The 18,357-nt window shown below is 42.5% G+C and overlaps 1 protein-coding gene across 1 annotated transcript in view; it reads right to left on the minus strand.

Moving 5' to 3' along the window:
• Positions 1 to 1,630: 1,630 nt before the first annotated feature.
• Positions 1,631 to 18,357, minus strand: part of SKOR2 (SKI family transcriptional corepressor 2) — a 23,371-nt gene continuing 6,644 nt past the window's right edge. The window contains 4 exon segments of the mRNA XM_056514175.1: positions 1,631 to 1,693; positions 9,759 to 9,826; positions 13,769 to 13,867; positions 14,259 to 14,324. Coding sequence (XP_056370150.1) covers positions 1,631 to 1,693; positions 9,759 to 9,826; positions 13,769 to 13,867; positions 14,259 to 14,324 — 296 coding nt within the window.

Below are 18,357 nucleotides of genomic sequence, written 5' to 3' on the forward strand. Positions count from 1 at the left end.
GCCAAACGGGCACGGAATGCTCGGCGCTGGGATGCCAGCACCGCCCTTGCAGGGACTGGGAGCTGGTGGAAGCCCGGCGATGGGAGCAAACTGTTCCTCTCCTCCGATGCTGCCATCCTCAGGCAGGTTTTTATCGCGCACCGAGCGCGGCAGGGGCAGGACCTGCTGCTCCTCACCTGGGGAGTGCTGTTTAATTCAGGGTATTAATGCCGCTCGATTTGCTTTAAATCAGCGCCCAGATTGCCGCAGACTCGGTTGGAAAACGTTGGCAGTCAGTATGAAAGTGTGCACAGGAGGGCAAAAGAGAACCAGTTCGGTGCTGAGAATAATCTCCTTATCTCAGCGGGCAGAGCTCAGGGCCACAGATAGCGGTTATCTGGTTACTCTGTATTACTCTTTTATTTATTACCCTGTAACTCTGGTTGTTTCTTATTTCTAAGAATCTGCTCCTTCTACAGCTGAGGCAAATCTCCATCATCTCTACTGTCAAGCCCTTTTCAGATGTCCCAGACTCTCTTGAACATCTCTGTTCATTACTTAATGTAATTACTGATGAAGTACACCACTCTGTGTATGACTAACTCTTTTTTTTCTAATACCTTTACTTCTCCTCAGGGATTTTTTTTTCGTGAATCCGCAAGACAAATTTTGTGGCATAACACAGTAGCAAGGATACCAGCTTTTGGCATCTGTCTCCAACCCTAATCTTCTTGTTTTGCCAGGAAAAAACCAAAGAAATGTCATTTAAATGTTAAGACTTGACTTCAGCCTCCAAAACTTGAATCTCCCAGGCCACTGATGATGTAGGTGGTGTTTTTATTAAATGAGCCCTTCTAATACACAGTCCTGAGAAACGTAGTGCTTGGTTTAGGAAGTCTCTGCATGTGAGCAGCAGAATAATTACCTTCTGTAGGACACTGAACTACAGAACCACAGTCAGCGGGGTTCCGTGAGACTCCCAAAATTACTGCTTTTCCCTGGGGCAAAAAGGAGTTCCATTAAGGGCAGAAAAACTCCTCCCTACCTGGAGGACTCTGAATGCCAAGGTGTTTCCCCTCCTTCCACTGATGGTACCTTGACCTTGATGACACTTTTCAGTGTCAGGAAAAGCACATGCTCAGGCAGTTAGAGTCATGGAATGGTTTGGGTTCAAAAGGACCTTAAAGATCCCTTCATCCTACCCCTGCCATGGGCAGGACACCTTCCACTATCCCAGGTTGCTCCAAGCCCTGTCCAATCTGGCCTTGTGCACTTGCAGGGATGGGGCAGCCACAGCTCCTCTGAGCACCTTGTGTCAGGGCCTCACCATCCTCACAGGGAAGAATTTCTTCCTTATAATTAATTTAAAGCCACTCTCTTTCAGTTTGAAGCCATTGCTCTTTGTCCTGTCACTGCAGAACCCATGGGTCAGCTCCCAACACCACATCCCTCCCCAGTGAAGCCTTGTTATTGATGCCACATGTAATTTATCAGCTTTAGACTGTAGCACAACACCTGCACAGAGAGGGCTTTGGGACCAGAACCAGCCACATCAAACAACAGAATGATCCTCTTAATTCCTATAATGGCTGCAAAGGAACACAGGCAGCCAGGTCAAGTGAAATGAAATCTCTTTTTCACAAGCTCACCTTTAGCTTTTGCTGAGGTGTGCACCGAGCTTTTCTTTCCTGATCAAGCTTGCTGCATAGGGAATCTGGAATGACACAGAAACAGAGACACTGCTCAAGCCAAGGTTTGGCTAATGAAACACCCAAGCTGAAAATTGCTGTAAGTGAAAGGTTTTGTTTTGCTTCCTGAAAATGGGGAGGAATTGTAGGAAACAGCATCCTAAATACAAAGGTTCAATTCCTTATGAAACCACAGGGAGGATGAAGCAGAAATAGAATAAAAATGAATTAAAAGAACAGATAGAATCTTAAAATTCAGTGTAAAATATGCATTCTGATGCTTTGTTTGAATCAGAGGCTAACAAAGGGTAAAACCACCTATGAGATCATAAAAAATCAGCTGTCTGTGACAGATCAGGCAATGCACACTGATCCCTGCACAGCCAAAATACAGCAGGTTGGGAGCGTGAGACTCTGTGTATTTATATCCCCGTAATTAGGAAGTTCATAATAGTTATCTCCAACTTGCTCCAATCCGAAGGGAAGCCACTGAAGTGGAACAAATAATTAAAGAAAAACAGAGAACATGGGCATATTAGGGAACACAGTTATATTTAGAAACAAGTGGGATGATGTGCTCATTGGCGACTGGGAATACATTACAAGGCTGCTCTTCTTCAGTGCTGGCCCTTTAGAATGCAACAAAACTAAATTGCTCTGAGATTTCCCCATAGCTGGGAATCCAAGTGGCTACAAATTCTTTGATGAGGACTTTTGGAGGGACTGTTGGAGGAATTCAGACTGGGAGATCAAAAAAATTCTGTGTCCCTGCACTCCTAGGTGCTGTTGCATGCTAAGCTGACCTGCTTCTGCTTCCAGGCATTCCAGAATATGCTTACAAATAATGCCAAATATGTTACTTCAGGCTGACAATGATGTCAGAATCAAGGCCCTTACCTGCACAAACAGCAGAAGGTGGGCAAATGCAGAGAGTTCAAGCAACCTGCCCCACACACCTAGACACAGTGAATTTGCATCCACACCCACAGACCCCACATGTTCCTGTTCATCCTTGTTTTGATTTTAAATACGTGATGCCCACAGAGGATATTTATGTGAACTGTAAAAGGCATCGTGTGTGCAAAGACATTGAGAGGCTTATCCATCCCTGCCTACCTTAATAAGGAAAAGAGGGGGGAAGGATCAGGATGAGAGGAAAGAGAGGGGCTTTTGAAGCCTGAGAGCTAACCCTGTCATTTCTTGGGAAAGGATGTCAATCTGACTGAAAGCAGCACCACCAGGATGCAGCAGTGTCTGTGGCTGAATGAAAGCAGAAGCCTTTCACAGTGGCACTGCTTCCCCCCTGCACAGCCCTGGAAAAGGGAAAATGTGTGTGCATGAACCACTGATGACCAGAAAAGATCAAGATTCCAGGTGTTTCATCTGACTACTCTTATAATCCCTTCCCTTGGAAGACAGTAATAGGTACCAAGAAGTTTGTGGTCAGACCCCCACCCAAAAAAATCAGAGCTGGCCCCTCCACCATGTCCCCATTCACAGCTGCCGTCAGGACACGGTGCTTGCAAAGGCTGCAGAGCTCCCTCCCAAGCTGCAGCAGAGAGGGGGTGCAGAGAATCTGCTTCCCTGATCACCCATGGCCATGGTTTGGGTGCAAAAGGGAGCCACAAACAAGCTGCACCAAGAAATCAGCACATTCCAGCTGGGACCATGTCTCAGCAGCTGATTCCTGCCTCTCTCCCACCCACGAAGGCCAACTTGGGTTTGCATGGCCACAAATTATATAGGACATCTCCCAAGCTGTACTGACCTAGATAATACAACGGGGTACATTCTGTCAGAAATTAACTGTTCTTAATCCACTTCTCTGCTATATTTGGCACAGCAGTGTCTTTCTAATGTGTGTTGTTTTACCTGATCTCCTGGTCACAGATGGCAGTGGGAGAGGTGGGTGCTCAGCAGGGAAATGACTACTTTCTCCATGAGTTACATCACCTACAATGTCATCTTCTCTTATTGTCAGAGCATTCAAAAACTCTGATGCTGTGGTGGGATAGGATTTAGGGCTCTTCATGGCAGAACAGTCTCTCTCTGTGCATCCCTGGGGGCTGCTGTGATGAGGGCAGGATCAGTGACTCAAATGGGTATGCATATGCAAAGAGTGGCCCTCTCCAAAGGGAGCACAGAAGTAACAAAAGTGCAGGCAGTTTGGTTTTAGCAGCAAAAAAACAGTTCCTCATGACCAATTTCCACATTACTAGGAAATACAGTGAGAGCAGATCTGAAGAGAAACTCCAAGAAAAATACAATATGGGCACTGAGTCCTTTTTCCTACAGGCTGACTCCAGTCTGGTGCTGGTACCCATGAGGAACTGGAGCACAGTTCTGTGTGCATTCCTGCAACATATCCCCATTTATTCTCCTGGAAGGAACCCAGCCAGCAAGCCCAGAGTCTGCTCCATGACTCAAACCAAAACACAGATAGTGGATAGGACTGGGGAGTCATTTCTGAAGTTCCTGTCTGATCCCTGTTGTACACACTCAGATATCAAAGAAGCTTCAGCACACCATCCTCCTTCAGAGGCTTCACCTCTGCATCTTATCTCTGGTGAGGTATACAATGATACATCACCCTGCCTTCTGTTACCTAAAAAAAATATTTTGCACTCATGAAGTAGCTGAAGCTAGCTTGTGGCTCCCTGTACATCCAAACTAATTTTTGATCAGAATTTCTGCAGATTCTAAAGGAAAGGAAGCTTCCTGCTAAAATTTCTACAAGGCATCCTTTTCTTTAACATTTTAATTTACTGGAGAAAGAGGCACAGCTCCATCCTATCAACCCAAGGCATATCCACATGTGCTGTCACGATGTAAGTTCTGCTCACCTGTCCTGGGGAAAAAAAATAGAAAAAAGAAAAAAAGAAACGCCAACAGCAGGAAATAAAATTCTGGTGAAAACAGCTCAGTTTCTTGTACACAATCAGGGATGAGCCTTGTGAGGACATAGGACAGAGCGTTCCAGAAATGTCCTTTTACCTGTCATAATGTGTGTGCCTGTGAGCAGGCACTTCAGCACAAGATGCCACTCAAGAAATCCAAGAGCCATTCTGTGGAACAGCTGTTTGCCTTCTCACCAAGGTCAGTCCTCTGAGCTGCACCACTTCAGGCTGAGCACAGAAATTACAAATGGCACTGAAGCACTGCTGTTTCCCATTCCCTGTTTCTGAGAACAGGGACAGGCACAGGGAGACCAAGATCTCCACACACAGAAATGTGGGTGCTTCTTGTTTGGATAATGAATATGTTAGTTGTACAAAAACACCAGCTTTCCATAAATAGTATAAAGTAGAAATTAGAACTACTGGTGCTCTTCTGAATTACAGAGAGGCCCAGAGGAAAAGGCTCTCATGCCTCTGAAGATTTACCAATCTTAACCACATGCTAGATTTTTTTTTTCCTTCTTTTAAACATTCCTTGTCAATCTTTAAGGATCAGGGTGAAAGATGATGCAGAGATGGAAATCAGTTTTGCAGAGAGATAGTTCCTGATTTATTTTATTGCCTGACTCTGAAGAACAGAGCTGATTTAAAGGAGCACTGAGAGCAGAAAGCCATAAAACACAGAGGAGTTCCAGATGGATCCAGTTCTGAGCTCTGAACATTATCAGCCCAAAGTGAGGCTGGTGAGGTGGAAGTCAGTTCATGGGAGCATAACCTAATTAAAATATCCCAGACAAAACCAAACCATCATTTTTCACCTCAACTGGAAAGACAAAGGCCTGCCTGAGTGTTTCACATTTCTAACACACCTCAAAAACCTGCCACCTTTTACCCCAATGTAAAATTAGTGGGATTGGTCCTCACCCAATGATCTGAACCACAGTGGGTAATGAACACCACCTGAGCTTTTCCTGACTGAGGTCAACACTTCCTGAGAACCCACAACCTACTTGTAAGGCACCTCTGAGAGAAAATTAAGAAAAGCTCCTCAGTTTGCAGGAGACTTAAATTTCCTGCTTGGTGTTCTACTTCCCCGTGGCCATGTTTGAGAGGGATTTATGAAAACATTAAAGGATTAAAATCATCATGCTGGCACTGCTGCTTCTGATCTTTTTCTCTCACCAGGCAGCTAGAAAGAAAGTTCATGGTTTTAAAATTTGTTCCACTAACACAGTCACTCAGAAGACAATATCAGACAGATGCAGAGTCTCAGGAAGGAGGTGACTTGATACTTGCTTATGGTCCCAGCAGATTACTTTGGGTCTCACTGGACAGAAACCAAAAACTCTCAAGGCAGGTGAGCTCCTCTAAGGCTGTGCCATGTCAGAATTTCCCCCATCCTGCTGGGATGATCTAAAATCATTGAGCCCAACCTTTCCCCCAGCACTAACCCATGCCCATGTCCCCAAGTGCCACATCCACACAGCCTTCAAACCCCTCCAGGGACTGGGACTCCACTTTTGCCCTGAACAGCTGACCTCAGTGCTTGACAGTGAAGAAATTTTTCCTAATATCCAGTTTAAACCCCTGCCAAAAAAGTATCCACATGCAAAATCCATATTTTATCTATGATCTCCACATACATGCCCTGTACTCAGCCAGTTTGGGAGACAGCACTTTGCAAGAGGAAGAAGAGAAAAATCCATTCAGAATCCACTCTCTTGTTAAATATAATGACTGGTTGTTTCTCAGCACTTGGCTGACAACCTGGCACAAACAGGTTGCACAACTTCCTGGTAGCTGCTACAGACACTCTGAAAACTCTGAAAACTGAAACACAGAAAATTCCACCTGGACATCAGGAGGAAATTCCTTACTGGAACAGTCTGCATGGAGAGGCTGTGGAGCCTTCCTAACTGGAGGTGTTCAAAACCTGCCTGGAAAACTATTCTGAGCAATATGCTCTGGGGCATTCTGCTCCAGCAGGGAGGTTGGACTAGATGACCTCCAGTGGCCACTTGCAGCCTTACTCATTCCGCAATTCTCATCAAAACTCAAGGCCACACAACATCCTGCTGCTCCTGCAACCTACTGAGCCAGGCTGCCTGCAAGAAACCCACCACCCCCCAGTGAAGATGTAACGGGAACAGGACACACCCCGTTTTCCCAGTGGCCTGAGCCTTACTCCAGGGTTTCAGGCAGCCATAGAACATTATTATTTTTGAATTCCGGCGCGGGCAGAGCGGCAGCAGCAATGATTGAGCCCAGCTTTAAGCTCGGCTTTGAACGCGGGGTCCCCGGCCCGCGGCCGCTGCAGTGGCGGCGGGCGGCCGGCAGAGGGCACCCGCGGGCCGCGCTGCGACGGATCGCTCCCAAAACCGGGAAGAATCTCCCCAAAAAAACCCAAAAAACGGCACAAAAAGCGTCATGGCCAGTGCTCGCCTCCGCTCGCGCACAGGGCACAAGTTTCACGTCAGGCTGCAGCGGATGTTGGCGCTGGAAAGTTTTCAAACGCAGTAATATTTGGTGGTTTTTTTTTCGTGGTTACTTTCAGCTTGTATCCCAGACATTTGCGAAACAATTCGGATCAATTTATCTTAAAGTCTGATTGCTCAGCCTAGGGTGGGTGTAGATCAGGGAATAACAAAATCATTTATGTTGGAAAAGCCCTACAAGATATTAAAATCCAACTGTTTTCCCCTCGCTGCCCAGCCCACACTAACCCATGTCCTCAAGTGCCACATCCACACGGCTCTTAAATCTTCCCAGGGATATTGAAGAAGGACTAATTTAAGTTGTATATCTTCAGCAGTGAGAAGAACAAAAACCCCCTGACTCCAAGCATCTATATTGTTTATAAAATAATTTTTAAAAGCAATCAGGCCAAGTTCTGTGGCTAGTTAGATCAGTAAATTTTAATTTAGCACTACAAAGGCGTACACCTATGAAGGTCTAAGTAAAGCTGTGATTTCAGTATGTATGAAATGCTTCTTCTTTTCTCTTTGTACTTCTATGTTAACAAGAAAAATAGGTTAAAGTCCTGTTAAAGTAGTAGTGCAGCATCTCAGGTACAAAAAAAGCCTAACTGCCCCAGTTAAAAGCATTACAACAACAGCAATTAAACAAAAAAATCAAAATCAGTCATGCTTTTTGTTTATTCTGCACCAATTCATCCATGCAATAACCCTGGAAGGCCGAAGTAGTTCTAGCATTACCACATTCAGTTCATTAATCTTAATTCTAGATATAAACATACAAGATATATTCCCATGAATGAATTAAAGCAACTGCTGGGATTATCACCTCCAAAATGCTGACTCCATTTCAGTTATTGGCCAAGACATTTCTGAAGATTTCTGCACCCATCTTGTGCAAACACTCCTTATTTGCAGCAGTCTCTCAGTTTTTAAGGCAAATATATTTTTATCAGTGTCACTGATCACAACCTGACCCACAAATATGAACATGAAGACTTACTGGTGATCTGACAACATTTCTATTAGTAATAATTAAACTCAAGTGTCTGCAGTGAGTGAAGAAGTCCTGAGTTGTTAGTGCAGCACATTAAATGATGAAACTATTCTCTTTAAGTACATTTAGACAGCTCTGTTTAATGATTAAATAACTCTTAACCTGTCCATAGCACACGCCAGTCAGTAAGTGAAAAGGGTATGAATTACTTGATCATATTTCTTTTCCTGCCCAATTAAAATCAGGAAAACCATTGCAACTGGCTTACTGGAAGTCTGGGATATCCAGCTACAGGAACAATTTCACGACTGGACCACAAGGTGAATGGCAGAGGAGATCCATCCTCTCCCTGGGAGGCAGAGTTAGCTCCAAGTTCAGCTGACACAAGAGATAAAAGACTGGGATGAGCCCATAAACTTAGCAGCAAATCCAACTGGTCACCTGCCTCAAGTCCAAAGCAGCAGGGGAAGTGCTCTTCAGGATAGTACCCTAATCAGAATTTTCTGTGACAACAAAATTCACATCTGCCCGGCATAGGGACACAAAGAGGGACACAGTAACAACAAGAGCGGAGACCAGCTGCAAAAAAACATCCAGAGATGTTCTGGACTTGAGTTTCCTCCACAAACAACCTCTTTCAAACACCCTCCATCTCTCCTTGAAATCTCTGAAGTCAGCAGGAACGGGGCGTGTGGATGTTCGGCAGCTCTAAAAATAAGGCCAGCCCTAAATGCCTCTAAACATCAGAGCACAAGTCTGACACTCCTGGCCTTCAGCTTTACTTTTATGTCCTAACCCATCAATTAGAAAATGACAGTACACCAGGAGCCTGGCCAATGCCTTCTCTGCACCAGGGCCCCATGACAAGCAGAAGGAAAATTTCAATGGGGGAGCACGGGGCTGATTCAGGGAAGTGGAGACATTTGCCAAACTTGCCTCAAAAACAAGACCCTGTTGAGCAATGTCAGACTGATCACAGAGAAAGCACCAGCAAAGCAAGCATTAGCTGACAGCCTCACCATGCCCTGCTCTTGAAACCACACTAAGCACTATTTGGGTGTGGAACAGCTTCCCATGCTCCAGCACCTTTGCTTGCACCAGATTAAGAATGTCAACTTTTCAAAACAACACAGTTGAATGTGATCATCTAGAGTTGCACTAGCACACAGGCAAAATCCCTCTTGGTTTTAAAATAACAAGCAAGAGACCCAACAGTAACGTGTGCCTGCACTGAACTGTGTTTTGGCAACTTGATCCTTTACTGCTGAGTTAAGCACTTCTTCTAGTGTCTGAAATGAGAAAAAGACACATCCTCAGGTTTATTTTCTGGTGAGAAGCAGGGACTGAGCAGATTCCCTACTGAGGGCTGAAATACACCTCTTGGCAACTCACACGAGGTAGAAACATTTAGCTGCTTAAGGCTTCCTGATTCACTCCTCCCCTGCTCCTCTCTGCAGAAGCACCTCTCCGTGTTGAGTCAACACATTTTGTTTCGTTGAAACATGAAGACCCATCTGGTTACTGTATGAAAGTAAATCTCCAGGTAATTAGGCTCCAAACCAGCTGAGAGCTGCGTGTTTACCTCTTGCTAGATGTAAGGCAGTAGGAGCTCAGTAAATGTGCATCTGCACGGCTCACAAAGGAAAAATTTTTGAGGTGTGCACTTAAAAAACACAAAGCAGCAGCTCGAGAGTTTTTTTTTAATCAGAGAAAGTAAACTTACGATTTGTAGCTGCTGCACCATTTCTTCTCTGTACGCCAGCTCCCGCTTCATCTGATCTTGAAAATTGTCTGAATGAGAGGGAAAGAAGTGTAGGTGCAAAAATTAAAACAGAGACCATGTGGCAGAATTGACATAAAACAAGCTAAATCAAACCTGGTCACTACTAAGGAACAACAAAGCATTATAAAAGTCCTTCACCCAGTTAAAACATATGCCTAAAAAATATGTATTTAATAGTAGACACCATTGACAACAGAAAAAAAATGTGGAAAAATTAGATTTCACCAATTCCCCCATCAGAAAATGTAGGATGCTAAGTTTGTGTTGCTAGCATTTATTCCCAGCTATTCTCCTGCATGGGCAAGGCTCTGCAGTCATTAGTCAAACTTTTGCAAGCCCTGAAGAGAGGAGCAAAAACTGCTCTTCTTTGCTTTGGCATAAATCTGTTGACATCAACAGCGATGTCCAACATGTGAGAGGAGAAAGCGTTCAAGGATGCAGGGTTTGATTTGTGGCTTCTAGCATTGTGCTGACGGCTCTGAACAAAACTGAAGCTCCATAAGGAGTGGCGTGGAATTTGGAAGCAAAAAAGTCTTTGAAAGAGAGATCCTGGGCAGCTGGGTTACAGCACAGGCCAGCCTTCCTGCTCCAGTAGATCCTCCTTCCCTGATTTTCCTCCTAAATAACCATTTCAGACAAAATTTCATTTGTTAGAAGATTAACGGGTGCTCTGTGTTCCATACTATTCCTATTGGTGGGTGGGAAAAAGAGAAATATAAACAAAACTATTGACAACAACCAAGTAACTCCAAGAGCTGCCTGATGGAGATCAGGGTGCAAGGATGGGTTGTTATATGGAAGAGGAAAGAAAATCCATCCCAACCACCATCATTTTGATTCAAGTAACAAGCCTGTCCTGGAAGAAAGAACAAGGGGACAAGAGCTCTGTCCCTCTTTCAAAAAAGAACTTTTTCCTCTCTGAATGATGAGCTGAAGTTGTTTAAAAGAAAAGGAGGAAGGAAAAGAGCAATGGAACAGGGAAAGTGTGAGAAATTTTGGCAAATTGAACCCTCAGGAATCCAGAACAACCACATTAAAAACAACATGGTGATATTATCTCAATAAAGTTCTTCAGATTTCAAGTAAATTCACGCAGAACTTTTAAGCCTATTCCTCTACTCTGACTAGATCAGAAAAATAAGCCGACAAAAACAAAGCAGATTTACAATTCCTCTTTTCCTAGACCCCCAAAAACCATGCAGTATAAAAAGGTTACTGATTCCTGTCCTGGTCACTAAAGGCTGATGGTCACAACTGAGGTTCTCCAGCTTCACTCTGAGTAGGCTTTGAGGAGAAATTTTCGTTTTTCTTCCTCAATGCTTTCCTCCCATCTGCCTCTCCATGGGCTCATCACCTCTTCAAACAAGCAGCTCAGGGATTTTGCTCAGCCCTGCACAGCAAATGTCCAAGCTGACAGTGGAAATGGGGTGTTAATTGTAGGGACAGTGTTTTTTTTTTTTTCCAGCAGCATTTATCCGAGTCCAAAAGCTCACAGACAAAGCCATAAGCAGTACCCAGGAGAAAAGATATGAATATTTAAATAGCTTTCTTAACACAAAATTAAATACTTTAAGTACCCAGACTGCATCTCCGCCATTTTATTGCCACATTGTTTAAAATGCAGAGGGACAGAACACGGAGCAGCCAACACAGAGGGTACAAACCAGAGCAGGGTCCAGCAGAACACACTGCCACCATGCAGAGATGCTTGTACTTTTATCAGGACAAATACTTTGACTTTCTTCATGTGATCTGATCTTTTTTTTAAACTATTATTATTTTATTCGAGTGATCTCTGCAGTGAGAGATCTGAAAAGGCAAAGGAAAATTTCACCTGCAGCTTTCAAGCACAACATCAGTGTGAAAAATACAGCAGAAGACAAGGCCTTGCTGCTTTATAAATTATCACAGCCCATGTTTCAAGCAGGTACAAGAAGGCTCAGAGAAGACTGCAGCATGGCACTGCTAAGAGAGCTTGCAAATATGCTCAGTTCTCATTTAACAGTGACTTAAATGAGAGCTCTGAAACCAAACACCATTTAATGCACAGCCCTGTTGTGAGTATCCTCTTGATGCTATGAATGTGTAACAGCTCAAATGTGCTCAGTTCCAAGTGGAGGACCCAAAACAGGTGACTCTAGAGGTAACTGCAGGTAACCTGACAGAAGCTTTTTCCAGAGAGATAGTATTGCCTTCCACATGCTGCCTCCCAGCTGAAACAGGGATGAGTTTTCAATACAATTTAAATTTTACCTCAACTTTCCTTTAGAAGGTTCTCCAAAGATTTCTCTCCCTGGCTCCTCCCTGCCCAAGACACCAATACATTCTGATACCTGACCTGAAGCCACAGCCCTGTCCAGCAGCAAGAGCCTGGAACAGCCCCCCTCTCTTGTGCTAGAACACACACTGCACTGGAGGAAAAAACACCCTTAACATGGATTTACACTAATCTGCTTTACAAAGACCCTTTTTTTCTTGTTTTATTACATGCAGAGGAGGGGTGGGTTTTTTTGGTAAATCTAAATCTGTAAATAGGCTTTACGGTCACTTGTAGGTATGGTTTATAGCACATTATCTGTTTTCTATTTTAATCCTGAAGAAAATTGACCACTACTTTGTGGTACATTGAAACCACATATTTTTCAAGCCAGCATACAGCAGTCACCACTTCCTTGGTCGGCCGTACTTGTTCTTTTCTTTTATTTGAATTGTATTTCATGTGGTTTAATTGCAGTGTTTATTTACATGGCAAAGACAGAGCATTAATTTTACTGTAGAAGAACAAAAGGATAAATAAAAGACTTGAATGGCAAAAGTCCAAGATGCCATTTTGCCAATACCACACAGCAGCGTTTTCATCTCCACAAATTATTTGAAAATTACCTCACTCCCAAACCCAAGTAATGACTGGATTTATTCTGAAGGATGAGGTTATGCTCCTTTCATTAATATCTGTATCATGTCAAGTGTCTCTTTTTTATTTATGAAGTTGTCTACATATTTCAATATTCAGGCTAAAGATGGAGTCGTTCCCAGTCCTCACACTTCCTTGTTTCCCTGAACTTACCTACCTGATGCTACAGAAAGGGGACAAGCATATTTTCTTAGACAATGGGAAAATGCTGTCTGTGTTCCCACCTTTTCCAGTGGGATCATCCTGATCTAGGTGGAATTTCTTCTGGAAGAATCTTTCTGCCTTTGCACCAGGGTCATTCGAGAGATCCCAGCTAAGAGGTCTTTTCCCAAATCCCTGTGCAATCAGCCCAACCTTCTGGCAGCTTCACAAAAAACCTGCTAAATGCCCATTTTGTTTTATTTGAGACGTGCCCCACACATTTCTGTTGCCCTGGGCAGCAGCACTCCTCTCAGCAGCCAAATATCCTCCCGCAATGGGAAAAATCCAAACAGGAATTTCTACTCCTTAAAAAAGGCCAGATTAGTTCTCCAGCATCAGCTGGAACTTCCTGAAAATGAAGGTATCTTTAAGTAAGTTAAGTGTCTTGTCTCCAAAAGCCCCTGCTGTTGGTTGAGGTGTTGGCTGAGGCACCAACCTCACCATACCCCAGGAGGGCCCAGGTGCATTTCTGTCTACTCACTGTATTCAATGCTATCAAAACTATTCAAAACTGTTCAAAACTAGTAGAATGTACACCAAAACAAACACTCAGCTTTGTATTTCCCTACAAAATATCTCCTTGGGCAGCTGCAAAGCCTCAGCTGAAGTGCCAGTGTAGAATCACAGAATGGTTTGGGTTGGAAGGGACCTTAAAAATTGCCTAATTCCACCCCCAGGGGCACTTCCCACTCTCCCAACTTGCTTCAAGCCCTGCCTTAGTAGAACTAAGCCCAGGATCATGGCAGCAAAACTGAGAACCTCTCTCATTTTATCAGCCTGGCAACAACCAACCACACACACACACAACACCAAAACCACAGATTTTGTGTCTTACTGAAGACTGGGAAAGACGCGTTTCCTTTCAACACCTGGAATTCCTGTTCCAGCCTCCTCCGTAGGTCGATCTGCTCAAACAGAACCTTCTGGAGTTCCTCTAACAAAGAGAAAAAGTGGTTTTGATAATCTGTATAAATAATTCTTGAAAGAACAGTTGCAGAGCAATTCATTACTCTAAGACAAAATATTTTAGCGCTTATTAAAAAAAAAAAAAAAAGTGCTGTACAGACCCACCATAGATTTTGTGCAGAAAGCCATGAATATAAATCAATGTAATATATTATTTTAAAGTATTATATTACAGTGTCATGTATTGATTGATATATATGCATTAATCTCAATTATATCCACCCAAAGGTCCATATATTATTCATATGTTACTTGACAAGCTTAAAATATGGTGCAGAACAAAAGTGCCCCCTATTATCCTCATATTCTATTAAAACAAAGAGCAGTTTTATAATGTAAGAGGCCCTTATTTATTTTACCTTTCCCCATATTTTCCACATCCTTCTTCAGAGAATGAGGTGAATTGGTTTCTTGTGTGTGTTCTCCTTAAAAAAAGAGAAAGGAAAAAAAGTTACTGATTTACTGGTAGTGCTTTTTGTCAGTGTTGTCCTTACTATGCATCCGCTTCAGAGAGCCTGGAGAGGAAAAAAAGGGCAAAATATAAAGAGTAAGATCAAGATTTATCTACAAATTTCTGGGTGCACAGCACAAATATTTGTGAATTGGTATTTTCTCTAGTTCAGCAATCTGCCTACAGCATGGCCTCTTGCACACAATAACTGATGTCTCCTAGATACTCTTCTTGCTGAGCTGATTCCTCCTTTGCCTCTATCCCCTCTTGAAGATACTCTTATTAGAGAATGACTGGGAGCAGCAGAGAAAAGGAAAGATATTCCTCTACAGCCTCATATCTTCTCTCAACGGGAAGCCCATGCTCTCCATCTGGGCAGGACCCTGTTCCAAAATCCACAGGAAAAATCCCTTTTTGCCTTCATCAGCCCTTCACCTTTATCATCTTCCAGAGCTCCATGGCATGGGTGTGCTGGAACTGGATATAATTTATATCCAGCTGAGATAAAATTGACATTAGTGGTATTTGCATCTAAAGGATACAGCTCCGGGGTCAGCCAGTTGAGGGACTCCTGTCTTAGGTTGCTCACATCAACTTTTAATCATACTGTAGTACAGAATTTTCTATGTAACAGAATTTGGCTATTTCCAGACACATGCATGCTACTTCCTTCAGCCTTTTTTTTGGCCTAAAAATTGAATTAAATAAAAAATAAAATAATCACAAGTTGTGAAGTTAATCTGAATGACAGTTTAACTTAAAAACTGAACCTTCTGACAAAAGGTGTTCCTTTCATTATCCTCTGCAACTGCAATTTTTTTTCCTGTGACTTCTATAAATTGTTTCTATAAAAGCTATGATTTTTTAAAAAATAATAAAATACCATTTTAGCTGAAATTGATGGGAGATTTTCTGTTATTTACAACTGAAGTAGAAATGGACTCTCAATAATTAAGAAAATACTTGGTAAATAACCAGTTATTGAACTAATTGGATTAATTCTTGTTTTAGTCCAGTTAGTAAATACACATCATTAACCCTACTGATAAGTAACCACAAGAGACATATATATAAATATATTCATGTGTTAATGTAGTTGGAAGAGAGGATCAGGAAGAAAATACCTTGGCTTTTGATGTTTTGTTTGGTTTTGCTTTTTTAAAAATAAAAATCCATAGCACTGAATAGGTTTTCAGACAACATATAACAGTTGCTTTAAAAATTATTGTGTCATCGCAATAGGCTAATTTTAAAGCTGAAAGTCTTGTAATAGATACAGTCAGAAATCTTTTTGCAAAACATTTGTTTCTTTTTTTAAAAATCAATGCAATCCTATATCCAGTAAACCTTGAAGTTACAGTGTATGAAATCTATCCAATAGCTCAGCATTTTAGCATCTTCTCTTTCTTCACTCCTTAAAAAAAAGCTGAAAAACAACCACTCATTCAGGCACATGCATTTACACAACTGGTATCTGGGGCCAGCAATTCCATTTTAAAAACTTGTTTATGTAATGTGGTGATTTAAAAAAAAAAAAAATTTCTTTTTTTTGATATTTGGTGAAAACAGAGTATTTTCTGCAGGTAAGTTGTCTCACTGCAGTAGAAGATACAGCGGGCTTAAAAATATATCACCTTTTGGGCAATGGTTTGAGGAATTTCCTCAATCCAAAAGGGTTTGTTGGGTTGGGTTTTTTTTAGCTAGCATAATTATTTTTTAAATTAGATGGCCAGCACAAAAAAATATTTTGTCAGATAAATTAGGGTGCACTAAATCAAAAGGGAGGAATTTTAGTTAAGGAAGGGTGAATTTTTTTTATCACAAATTCTAGCCTATTCCCAATCCATTTCTTCCATTGAGGCTCCCTTTTCTGTGTGTCTTATGCACAATTTTGAGGGACAGGAGGCTCACAGACATAAGGTAACTGGATTTTTCAAGGAGAAGGAAGGGAAAGGAGGAGAGATTAGGGTATGGTGGTGATACAGCTTATTCTCACTTGCTGGGTTTAGCTGCCAGGGCTGTATGGTTTGAGGATGCTGAGTCGCTGGGACAGAAAGAATTGCATCAAAATGAAGATAAGGGCATGTAGCATGAAGAATAATTTCCCCAGCATCTGCAGCCTCCCTACTGACCTACTGAAAAGGCCTATTAGAAAATCCTCCACCTGAAATAAGTAAAGAATGGGAGTGGGAAAATGAAGGTATTTAAAGGCCAAAGACAGGATAGATAGTTTTAAAGAATAATTGCATTTATAAATTGCTTTCTGATGCTAAAAAAAAAAAAAAATAATCTCGACATTATTATTGTTAACAGCAGTAATAATCAGATAGGTTTCACCTCTCCTGTCCCCCTGAAAATGATAATCAAGAGCCTGCTCTTCTCCATTTTTCCATACTTCCCAGAGGCCTCATCACACGTTGTGTACTATTCTACCTTAATTGAAAGGGAGGAGGTATTGAATATTTAACCAGCTTCCCTTCTCTTAAATGTTAATTAAAAGCTAAATAGGTGTTTAAAAACAAACAAACAGAAAGCCCAAAGAATTTTAATCAGTCTAACAAAAAATCACTTCCCCTCCTAATAGCTCCACCATAACTCTCCTGGGCCCTGTCTGCGCACAAACTTGCAGCATTTGGAGCAGCAGGGCTGAAAGCTGTGCCACCCCTCTGTATGGACACAGAGGCTTCCCTTAGGAAAGGCTATTTCAGTTTGTTCAGAAATAACAAACTGTGCCCTACCCATCTCTTGGATAGGGGGAAAGAGGTGAAATATTCGCAGGCCGCTCCCGCCTCAGCGAAAGCTTTGGGTGCCTCCGTTCTTCCCCACAAGCTCAGGTGCACAGATATTTTTCTGGAATAAAGCTACAAACAGCTTTCTTAACCTGGAGTGTGAACACCCACCTCAAAATTGCTTAAAAATTGGTACTGTGAAAAACAGAGGTGCCGGGGTTGGACGTTGGCACAACCTCAGCTCCTGCGGTGCCGCCATTTTATCAGCTCTACCTCGCTTACGATTTGGACTTTTGACTCCTGAATTTTTAACATTTCTGAACCTATCGTCCTCAAAAGAAATGCACTTTGCCCCCACTGTAAAAAAACCAACCAAAAACAGAAAACAAACCAACCAATAAAAACCAAGCCAGACATAGCCAGATTACCCCTTCATGCTCTGCCACCTCCTGCAATCCTTTCTCCGGAAACTCTCAGAACGCCTTCTGAAAAGCAGCTAAAAAATTCTACACTCTCCCAGACAACTCAGCTACCTCAATGTGCTGATTTGTCCAGAACAGAGCATGGATGATCTGGGAATATAATTCCATTCTCCTGGCTCTGCGCCTGGTCCCCACCTTGTGCCCTCCAGAATCCTGACTACACCTGAGGTTTCAGACCACGCCACGCAGAACCATCTCCTTTTTCTCTCTGTCCACTTTATCCCTGTTATTCCTGGACAGCCACTGTGCTTTGCAGAGCTCCCCACGTCTGCCAAAAGCTCTGCACCTCACTCCTGACACTGTGAAACCCACAGCACTCCTGGTCCTTCATAATTAAACACCCACTAGTATCCTCAGCTGGAGAGAAGCGCTCCTTGCAGACACAAATACCACAGCAAAAAGTTGCTGGCATCTTCTGATATAAATATATATAAATATATACATTTATATCCATCTAAAAAGTATAGACAGATGTGAACCAGCAGACTTTTAGTGCTCCAGAGGTTCCCTCTGCATTTGAAATTAATGACTAGCTCTAAGACATGCAGAGTTCCTGCGTATGTCCTGAAGAAATTCTAAACTTACTGAAAATATTCATGCATCCTGCATATTCATGCCACTTTTCAGGGGGGAATAATCAATAGGGTATTCAGGACTTGGCAAAATATGCCCACTTTAGGAAACTCAATAAGCATTTTTTTAAGTGTTTTTGTGTACCAGGGCTGATAAATGTCTCAAAAAATCTGGAGTTTCAAACGGCAATTTGCCCCCAAAAGTGATTTAAATTTAAAGTAAA

Source organism: Oenanthe melanoleuca, chromosome Z (genome assembly GCF_029582105.1).
Source record: "Oenanthe melanoleuca isolate GR-GAL-2019-014 chromosome Z, OMel1.0, whole genome shotgun sequence".
NCBI lineage: Eukaryota > Metazoa > Chordata > Aves > Passeriformes > Muscicapidae > Oenanthe > Oenanthe melanoleuca.